This window comes from Staurois parvus, unplaced genomic scaffold (assembly GCF_062004578.1).
Source record: "Staurois parvus isolate SC_StPar_1 unplaced genomic scaffold, SC_StPar_1.0 ptg000303l, whole genome shotgun sequence".
Lineage (NCBI taxonomy): Eukaryota > Metazoa > Chordata > Amphibia > Anura > Ranidae > Staurois > Staurois parvus.
Window position 1 is genome coordinate 12,553,023 of NW_028318099.1, and position 10,679 is coordinate 12,563,701.

General features: G+C 38.4%; 1 protein-coding gene across 2 annotated transcripts; it reads left to right on the forward strand.

Annotated features, from left to right (window-relative positions):
• The first annotated feature begins 286 nt into the window (after nt 1-286).
• On the forward strand, nt 287-8,328 carry LOC149457796 (uncharacterized). 2 transcript variants are annotated; one of them, XM_089683264.1, is made up of 4 exons: nt 287-440; nt 5,568-5,860; nt 6,391-6,566; nt 8,215-8,328. In XM_089683264.1, the coding sequence occupies exons 1-3, from the start codon at nt 377-379 to the stop codon at nt 6,556-6,558; spliced, it is 525 nt and encodes a 174-aa protein (XP_089539390.1). In that variant the 5' UTR covers nt 287-376; the 3' UTR covers nt 6,559-6,566; nt 8,215-8,328. The 2 variants fall into 2 exon arrangements, with proteins under 2 accessions (XP_089539390.1, XP_089539391.1); XM_089683265.1 differs by having other exon boundaries at nt 329-431.
• Nucleotides 8,329-10,679: the final 2,351 nt, after the last annotated feature.

Below are 10,679 nucleotides of genomic sequence, written 5' to 3' on the forward strand. Positions count from 1 at the left end.
CTATGTCATATGATATCTAAAAAAAATCAATATATCAAGAGCAAAAAAAGCTGTTTGAAAAGTACAGAAAGAACATATAATTTCACTCCCTGAGAGAAAGATGCTGTGTGGGACATGAATAGTATTTGTGTCTTTTGTGCTGACATTCCAGGACATTGTCGTGTGCTCAGGTGATCCGATTGCCTTTGTTTTCTGTACCAAAATGATATTTGCAGAGTCATGCTCTTTTCTCCCTCCTACTCACCTGCACAGACAAATCAGAAAAAAAATCTTCAGATGGGCAGGTCTCAGAAAGGAGTTTAAATATAGCTCAGGATTCCCTCATCTGTCCAGATAGCTAGCATTCTCCTCTACAGACTAACCCTCATCAGAAGACATGAAGTACCTGGTCCTTTTTGCCATAGTGGTTCAGGCTCTGGCTGCTCCACAGGGTAAGCCTGGTAAGTATTCTTTGCTTAATATTAAGTAGCTGGCATCATTAATGCAATTTGAATATATTTCATACTCTACTTTACTTGAAACACAGACTGCAACAGGTAGCCAATATTCTCAGACCGGTGTGATCAAAGTAAATTGTTGATTTATAAATGTGCCTATTTTTACTGAAATCAGGATTTTATGTATATACTAATACTGTATATTTATACCATAATTTATATCTTGAACAAAAAGATAAAGCTATTCCATAATTAAAACATTTTAAACTTGGGACAACATGCCTAACCTCTCAATACATCAAGTTATTATATTGGATAAAAGATAATTCTATGAATTGTATTTTGGAGGCAGCAAACAGATTCAGACTGGGACTCAATCCAGACTGGCTTGCTGACCTGTAAACTTTTTTGAAAGATTTATTTAAAAATGTTTAGCTAATAGTATTTATTACTATTCATATATTTTTTAATAGATATTGTATGTTTGAAGGGTTGACTTATACGTGCAAGAGCACAAAAAATGAAGAACTACTAGAACTGTTTTCAAAGGAAATACCTTTTTTCTGTATGTTTTATTATTTTGATTTTTCAGATGTTAGTTGTGTATTATATTATTATTATTACTGTCCAAGTATCTATTGTTACTGTCCAGGTATATTCCCTTTATGTAGAGTGGTAGCAGTACATTCTGTAGATCAGGCTGCTGGCTTCTTACTGGTGCTGGAACACACATGTATTCCATCTACCAATCCTTTACATGGTATAGATACCTGGAACAGAGCCTTATTTGAAGCAAATCAGTTGTTGCATTTTGAGCACTGCTGGGGGCTTGCCTAATTCCACAAAAAAAGCATAAATTCATGCATACCAAGAATGTTAGGGAATAGTCTTTTAGTAGTTAGCCATTTAGCTGCATAGGTGAAGTAAGCCCCTGTTAACGATTCCCTGGGGACATGGGGCAGCACAGTGGCTAAATGGCTAGCACTTCCACCTGGCAGCACTAGGGACGTTGGTTCAAATCCCAGCCACAGCACCTCCTGCCTGGAGTTTGCATGTTCTCCCTGTGCCTGCGTGGGTTTCCTCCAGGTACTCCAGTTAATTGGATCCTGTCCAAATTGGCCCTTGTATATGATTGTGAGTTAGGGACCTTAGAGTGTACACCCCTTGAGGGTTAGGGACTGATATGAATGTACAATATTTATGTAAAGTGCTGCGTAAAGTGACGGCGCTATATAAGTACCTGAAATAAATAAAATAGATAAATAAAATATAACAGGATGGCTCATCTTGAAGGTCCTTTCAGGCTAACTAGGGAGGCACCTGTGAATGACATAAGAGATAGGATGTGAGTGACATTCATAAATGTCCAGAAAGTTTTTGTTAATATGGCTTGCAAGAAAATGGAAGGTACCACTTTATAAGATCAAGAAAACAAGAGCAGCCTTGCATAAAAAACAAAATGTCTTGTACTGGCCTGTGTTTGTTTAAAGGCTTTATTAAAAAAAAAAGACCAATGATTTTTTTGCCAGTGAGTAATATCCAGCAGTACAGTTACTAAAAAAAGGGGATGCTGATTCAGTTAGGGTAGCTAAATAATTGGTGGACTTCTCCTTGTTGTTACTGTTTAGTTACAATTTTACACAAAAAAAACTTCCCAAACTCTGCACTTTGAATCCAAAATTTCCCCTAGTGAACTCTCTATGGGTTGTTGCTGCCATATTTACCATCACACCCCCAACTATAGTAAATTAATCTAGTGAAATATTCACCCCTCAATACAGTGCTACAGTATCTATATAAATATCATAAAGGTAGATAATATCTGAGACAACTAAAAAACAAACTTAAAACATCAATATCTGTAACAAAAAGCCCAAAAGCAAGTGCAGTCCAATCCTTTTGTATAAAGTTCATTCATCAACCAGTGTGGTTCTTTATATAAACAGCAAAAAACATGATTCCAGTGCAAATTGACATATCCCTTCACCAGTTTAAATGATTAGCCACTCACCAGATAATATTGCCTCTCTTTGAACAGAAGACTGGCAAAAAAGTGCTCCAAACTGTTCTTCAGTATAGGCACTTCTCTCATGCTGTCAAATCCCCTATTATCCCCAGCATTCATATCATGAGGACAATGAAAATGAAACAATATATAGCATAGTACTGATAGATCAGGTATTTGTATCATAGAAAGCATATATATTCACTATATATATACACATCTAGCACAGCTGATCGTAAAATATGAGGACCAATGTGTAAATCACTCTCCATGCAAGTGCCAAAATTTCAGTGCAGATTCCACATTCAAGTATCCCTCCAGCAATTCAGTTGGACAGTCATTCACGATCTAATATTGCTTCTCTGTAAAAAAAAAGATCAGCAAAACAGTGCTCTGAATTCCTGAAATCCTGTGCAGCTGCTGACCAGTCTCCTCCTTTCACTTCACAGTATTCACATCATAAACTCAAAGGAAGATAAAACAATATATGGCATAGTATTGCTAAAACCAAGTGATATTTATTCAAGAGCAAATATACACACAAACATAAATCTTGTAAAAGGATCACAAAGCATATAAAGTAGTCTACAGGTCCTATTGGGATCTCTCCTAAATAGCAAAGCTGTCAGCTTGTCTTCTGGATCATTGGTAACCAGTCCACATGCAATCGACTCGAAGCCCTGCCCCTTTTCACTCATTCCCACAACCATTGCCCAGGGATTGTGGAGGTCTGTGGCTGGTGGGATTATCAGAATCTGGAAGCCCCCTTAATAATAAGGGGTGCCACCCATGTGAGTGATAGGGTTACATAGTACACAACTGATCCCAGAAAGTAAAATTAGTGGAAAGACAGCAATCGGAGCTGTCATTGGCTATATAATGGAAGGGAAGGAGAGGGGATAGTGGTGATATCATTGCCCAAATATGACCATGTGGCAATACTTAGGCAGTGATGTAAGGATCCATTCCCTGTCCATTTGCTTACAAGACCATGGATTTCCAGCCATGTAAGTAAACTGTGATGTCAGTGGTTAGTAAGGACACAGCAGGTGCAAGCTGTCACTGCTTCCTTAACAACTATTCACAGCCAGGATAGTGGTGACATCATTGCCCATATTAAAGCAATAATATAACCCACTCTATTCCCACCTATTCACTTATGTGGCCGGGGATTCCCAGCCATGTAAGTGAATGGCCTTGATGATATCAATGATTGATGAGGATTCAGCGGCTATTTATTCCTTAGCAACAGTTGGAAACTGTCACTTCTGTCCAAGTCAAATGCCCTAAATGTATGCAATTTGGACAAAAGTAAGAAGAGCCAACATTTTGCTAGAACACTAAGTTCAGCCAGGATAGTGATGACATCATTGCCCAAATACGACCGTGTGGCAAGATTTAGGAAATAATGTAAATCACTCTATTCCCCACCTATTCACTTATGTAGCTGGGGGTTCCCAGCCATGTAAGTGAATGGCCTTGATGATATCAATGATTGATGAAGATTCAGCGGCTGCAAGTGGTCACTTATTCCTTAACAACTGTTGACAGCTGGAAACTGTCACTTTCATCCACATCAAATGCCCTAAATGTTTGCAATTTGGACAAAAGTCAGAAGAGCCACCATTTTGCTAGAACACTAAGTTCATCCTTACTAAACAGCAGAGATGAAGAGACGGCATTGCACAGCACAGTATAGTTCTCTCTGGCAGCTTAGGAGGAAGGTCACTGTTTGAGCTCTGTGGGCACTGCCTGTCAAACCTTCTCCTCCTGAGCTGTCACTCAGAAACCCAGATAAATCTGTATCGTCAGATAGTTAGGTGGATGAGCGAGGCTATCAATTTCACACCACAGCAACCCCTGCGTGGATTTAGATGGAGACAAGTTCTGTGTTATATGTTTTATAGATCATCTTTACACCCCTTTCCTATCCCATGTAACAGTACCAGTACATGGAGGCTGTTGTAAGCTCTCATGCATCCTCTCTCCTGTTACAACTTTTTAGCTATCCATAGATTTAAGATGTAAAAATGGACTAAACCTTCAAAAATCTACCTAGATACAATGGCATCAACCCTCCTTTCCAGAAATGCTTTCATTCTTTTTCTTTATCTGTTGGCAGACAGTTCACTGTACTATGCCTTGACGGTAAACATATCTATTGGCAGAAGTTCACTATTCTATGCTCTGACAGTGTATGTAAAATAAATACAAGTTTTGAATCCATTGGTTGAGGAAGGTTGATATTATTGTGTCTAGAAATGCTTACTACATAAGCACATTATACAATTCTTCTCAGCCAACATTTGAAAGAACAGTACATTTTACACAGAGTTTTTTTTATACTGCTATCTAGGGATTTCTAGAGTGCTGTGAAATAAGAGAGGTCCAATAGTCAGCTTACAACAGCTTCTGTGCACATGTGCACAATGGAAATTTTTGTTTAGTTTTGTTTCAGATGCATTTTTTCATTGAAGGATTTTGTTTTGTCATATTTGCTTTCGGCATTCATTTCATATATTGATTGACCTAACTGGATTAAAAAAAATTTGCAGTTTTTCCTCAAGATTGCTATATATTCAATATATTATCAGAACAGATGCGAAGCTGAAGGAGTCAATATTTGCGGACACTAGTTCAACTCACCAAGAGAAATGGCATGAGCTGATTAGATAATATATCATTATGTGCATCCAAAATAAAAAATGGAACGGATTAAAAAATGGAATGAAATTCAAATCCATTTGTTACGGGAATCCAAATTATCGGACATATTTGCTAAATTTTATTTGTTTCCCCATGTGTTTATTTGTTTTAACTTTTTCTAGATTCGTTCACAGTTGTTACTATGTCCACCCAGAGATTCGTATACATCTGAATCTCCAAAAATAAAATTTTTGTCCAAAAAACAAAATGAAACACACATGTCTAGTGCCAAGTACTGTCAGATATATTAAAAAAAGGAAGGGTGATTTGACTGCTTATATTAGAGCAGTAAGACTTGTGGAAACAATGATACTTAAAAAAGCAGAAATGACTTTATTAATAAATAGTATTCTTAAGCATGATGTGATATGTTGTTATCATGGTGATTTACAAAGTTGTTCAAATATTGTGTACAACAGGAAACCCCGGCACTGGAAATGGGCTTCGACCTGCTCCATCAGGCCAACCTTTTCCACCACCTAGTGGTGAACCCCATCCATTTGATCATCCCAATGTAACTGGCCCTCCCCCACCTAATTCTTTTGGCACCAGAAAACCTCCACCTGGCAATGCTCCTCCAAGAGCACGCAGAGCCGCCAGTGATGGAGTTAACCCAAAACCAGCTAAAGAAAATGCACCTCCTACTGGAAAACCACCAGTGAGTGGCCAAAAACCACCAGCAAATGGGGCACCCGAGAACAAAACTGGACAGGTGAGTTATCAAAAGATAATATCGATGAATGATAAGTCATAATAGTTTAAAATGATACTGAGAATTTCCGTTTAGCAAACTTTCACTAGGAAAAGTACAGGTATAGCCATTACTGACATTCAGTAACTACTTGACTAGCTTTCTCTGGCTTCAGCACCTTCTGAGACACTGAAGTGCAAGGAGCATGCAGATCAGAAAGGAAAAGTCATAACTGCATCTGAAGTCAACGAATCCTTACAAAAGTCAATGTAATTTTAAACTGCCATGCTTCAGTTCACGCAGGAAACTTTTTCAAGAGCATAAAATATGTATTAGTCTTTTTAATAAAACAATACTGACTGTTATGTGTACATTGCTCTTTTACTAATAAAAAGCCGAGAAACTCATACAATTCAACTTCTTACATTATAGTAACAGTAATTGTCTTATGTGGCAGTTATAATTATTTATTGATCATTGTATGTTTTATCAATTCCCCATTGAAAAACACCGCAGTTTTATTTTGAAAATGTTATACTGTGATTTTACAGCCACCCTCCGGAAATATCAGACCCAAAAGACATCTGAAAGGCCATCCTACTGGGGCACCACATGTAGAAGATCATACTCATGACTTTACAGGAAGCCATGCTCACACTGGTACTGCTGGAAAGCATGGTGGAGGGAAGGGCCACGGCTCTGGATCTAGGCAGAAATGAAAACCCTGGTATGTACAATATATTACAAAATAGCCATGTAACATTTAATATTTTATGCCATTATTTTGTTATTTAAGTAAGTGAAATTACACAGATAATGGAAATCCTACACAGTCACTGAAGGCTGAATTTTAGTATCCACAAAGGAGCAGCTCTTGCAACAAATGATGGGTAGAAAGATCTACCTACTGAATGTACTCACTGAAATCACAGGCAACTCACCCTATCAGAGCCAGCAAATGGGTTTGAAATAGATGCATGACAGGCTTTATTGAAAAACCAAGTCAGAGAATATTTGTCTGTCTGCTTGTCTAAAACCCTCTTTGTGGAATAATGGTGATTTGTGATGCTCAGAAGTCCTTATTCTGTTGTTGTTAAATCTTACTTAGTGTGATTGATGCAATCAGTGCTCAGATCTGTCTCACCTCTTGCATTTACTTTGTGTTTGGTTACATATACCTTGACAATTGAAAACTGCTTGTCGCCTTTGGTAAATATTAAGATTTAGTTAATTTTATGTAGGACATCAAGATTAATATGTGTGGGCCACTTAAGTGATTTGGTATCAGTCGCGGGCCACAATGAAATGAAATGGTTCAGAAATTTGCTATTTTATTTTGAATAGCATAATGAACATTTTCCACCTGCAGCCGCTGAATGCCGACAGGAGGGAGAGCAGGAGAAGCCAGCTTTCAGTGGTTGCAGGAGAAAAATGGGAGTATCAGTTCCTGTACTGTATATGTCTCCCATCCTGTCCAAAAGAAAAACAAAATGTGATAGAGAGGCTGCACAAGGGCTGCAGGGAGGCCGCCACTGTAACCCCTGATGCTACACCAGTGGTTGGTTGTGTGTGGTAGAATCACGTCTCGCCTATGGGGTTTTACTGGCCCCCAAACCACAAACATAAACAAGGTCTTAATTTCCTGAACCCCCTATAAGTCTTCTTTCACACTAACCTGTTGTGGTTTACCTGCACCGCAACTGCAGCACAGTGCACCTGTGGCTTTCCTGCGGGTTAGCTGCACTTTTCCATAGAATTCTATTACATCTTGCAGTGTGGTGCACTTTCTGAATGTGCACCAAAACTCCTGCGTTCAAGAGTTTTGGTGCACGTTCAGAAAGCGCACCAAACCTACAGGACATAATAGTTACTGACCCCAGGTATGTGCTTCCCTGGTCTGAGGTCGAGGGTTACATCAGGCCCTCGGGCCACAGATTAAGCACCCTTGCAGTAGAATGTTCCTACAGTGAACATTTCAGAACTGCTTTCCCATTATAGCATATATGTGGCCACATATGTGGGAGCCAGTGACAACAAAAATATGTTTCTTTGACAGAGTATGGGTGATTTACATTGAATAAAGAATGAATTTACAAAGAGGTGCCCTATACCTTTACAGAGACTTCAAGCAGTGACAAGAACAGTAGCCTCAAGCAATATGAATCAATTAAAACAATTAAGGAAATTAATTTGTTCATACTTATGTCACTGCTGGAGACTATACTCCATAAATACTGAGTTTTCAGAGATGTTTTCCACTTGAAATTACAGTGGATTTACTTATAGTGTTATCTTAGATACAAATATAGTGTTGTCTTAGATACAAATAGTGTCTACATGCTAATTGTTTTTTCTTTTTCTTTTTTTTTTTGCAGAAAGATGACACCAGAAAAATCTGAAGATAACACAACCCCAAATCCCTATACTAGACAAATAGACCTGCAGTATGTAGAGATTTTTTAATGCAAATAAACATATATTAAACACAAGTGTCTACAAGTTCTTTTTTTGCTCACACTAATATACTTACTTTTCACAAGAATGTACTGTGGAAACTAAGTTCCACACAAAGACTGTGCCCTTGTGATTTTTTTTTTTTTGGTTTAAGATAGCGAGGGGTGGGTTAAAAGTTTTACTGCAAATGCATCGCCTACTTGTCAAATACATTGTTACAGAAACAGGAAGTGAGAACAAAATTCTAATGAGGACAAAGCCGTCAACTAAAAAAAAAAACAAAAACAAAAATCTGTCGTTCATGCCATCCCTTACCCTGCTAGAAAAAGAGTTTATTTCTCTCTGCAAACCTTTTTGGACATTTTAACTCACTTTCTGTTCTAGTGACATGTGGCCACTAACATAGGAAGTGAGAAACCACCCTGAGAGAAGCCACAGATTTACTAAAATTTGTGCACTCAGAACCTGGTGCAGCTGTGCATGGTAGCCAATCTGCTTCTAACATTCTAACTTCTAAACATATTTAGAAAAATATTGTATTTTTATTGATATTTACTCAAATGAATATTTTGCTTATTATTCAAGCAGCCCATCAGAACTCTTTCCAGTCCACAAATACAGTCATAGAGTGTGGGTTAGTTGGGTATGCGTCACTAAATCATGTGTCATATGTCCTCTTCACCCTAAGTTCTTCTTAAAACCCAATTTCAGTCAAAACTTTGTATTGATGGCAAAACTACAAGGATGGAGATTGGTCTTTGTAGAAATACATTGGGGGAGATTTACTAAAACTGGTGCAGTCAGAATCTGGTGTAGCTTTGCATGGTAGCCAGACAGAATCTAACTTGTTTGATTAAGCTTTGGCAATAAAACCTGGAAGCTGATTGGTTTCAATGGAAAATTGCACCAGATTTTTCACTCTCCGGTTTTGGTAAATAACCCCCCATGTGACTCTTCCCCATCTAAAAACTAATCCTGGGGGAGGAATGAGTCATGGGGAGGCCAAAGGCCTGAAAAGAGCAGCATGGATGGAAATAGTGAGTAAGCACCACAGCACCCCCTCCCACTTTTAGTAGTGGGATGTTACATTGGAATAACATGAACCTGGGAGATATGTGCACTGTTTACTATTGCCAGTAATTGGAAGCAGTAGTGGCTGGTGGTTACGGGAAAGGAGTCACTGTGCTGGTGTAGAGAGCTGACCCCCTCATGGACCACGTGCCAGGTGGTGCAGGTGACAACAATATAATACAAAGCTTGGTTGCTCAGTTGGACTCCTGGAGCCCTAATCTGGACCATGTCAAAGCATAGGTTTGTGTGTGGGGTGCTCTGGGGGTAGGGGGTTAATGGGAACTGTAACAAGCAGCACAAGCCAGAGTGGCCTCGAGCCAGCATCCATGCACGTGAACTGAATAAGTGGTTTAAATAAACTGTAAAACAACTTCAAAATTACAGAAGAAGCCTAGCTGAATATATTAAACTACTACTAGCCAGTCAACCAAATATTTCAGTAGATCAGCAACTGCAGCCCACATATTGCTCTCATATTATTTTAACATTGCAATGCATTTCCCAGAGATTTCACCTCCCATTACTCTCCAATGTAATGTTTACAAAGTATTTGTTATAATTATTTTGAATGTTAACAATGATTACAATGACAGGATCATGAAAGTTTCTAAGGATTTGCATTTCTGGTCAGCACTATGCAGTCCTAACGGTTAGCCGACAGCTAGCTAACAAAACTGACAGAAGCAGCTTTGTGTTTCATTCCAAAACTGAATTTACTTCTGTCAATAGTTTTGTAAAACCGAAATACAATCACATGAACTGAAGTTACAATATGCTTGTAAACACGTCTCTTATAAATGCATACAATTAACACATATATTGAAATGAAATCTAGATATATATATATGACTTTGACAAACACAATGAAAGAACTTACAGGCATATGTGTAACAAAGGGGGAAAAGAAGCTTTCACTGGCATGTTCCTCTGGAAGCTAAAGTGAAAGTGCAGTGGTAGATGGGAAATCTTTATTTTAAACAAGCATGAGAAACTCCCGATTCTTTATTGACAAAAGTACAACAGAGTGCAATTGCAGTGAATGCCCACATCAACACAATGATGTGAATACAGAACACTTAGGATCCAGGAACCCCAGTGAGATTTCACTTTTCTAAAGTTAAAGAGGAGCTTACCTCTTTGAAATAACCTTCAGGTTCCTTCCTACTACCTTTTATAAAACTTTACTATTTACTAATTACTATTCTCTGCAAAGTACAGAAACTTTTTGGGTTGCAAAGCAGCACTTCTTGCTTTCTTGCCTAGGCTGAGGTCTCATAGGCTCCAGGGATTGCCATGTCACACCCATCTCAGAAAG

What these genes read in the sequence shown, in the direction of transcription:
- LOC149457796 (XM_089683264.1), top strand. Translation starts at nt 377, where the DNA reads ATGAAGTACCTGGTCCTTTTTGCCATAGTGGTTCAGGCTCTGGCTGCT. An exon ending in TGCTCCACAGGGTAAGCCTG is followed by an intron (nt 441 to 5,567) that starts GTAAGTATTCTT and finishes TGTGTACAACAG; the next exon opens with GAAACCCCGGCACTGGAAAT. An exon ending in CCGAGAACAAAACTGGACAG is followed by an intron (nt 5,861 to 6,390) that starts GTGAGTTATCAA and finishes GTGATTTTACAG; the next exon opens with CCACCCTCCGGAAATATCAG.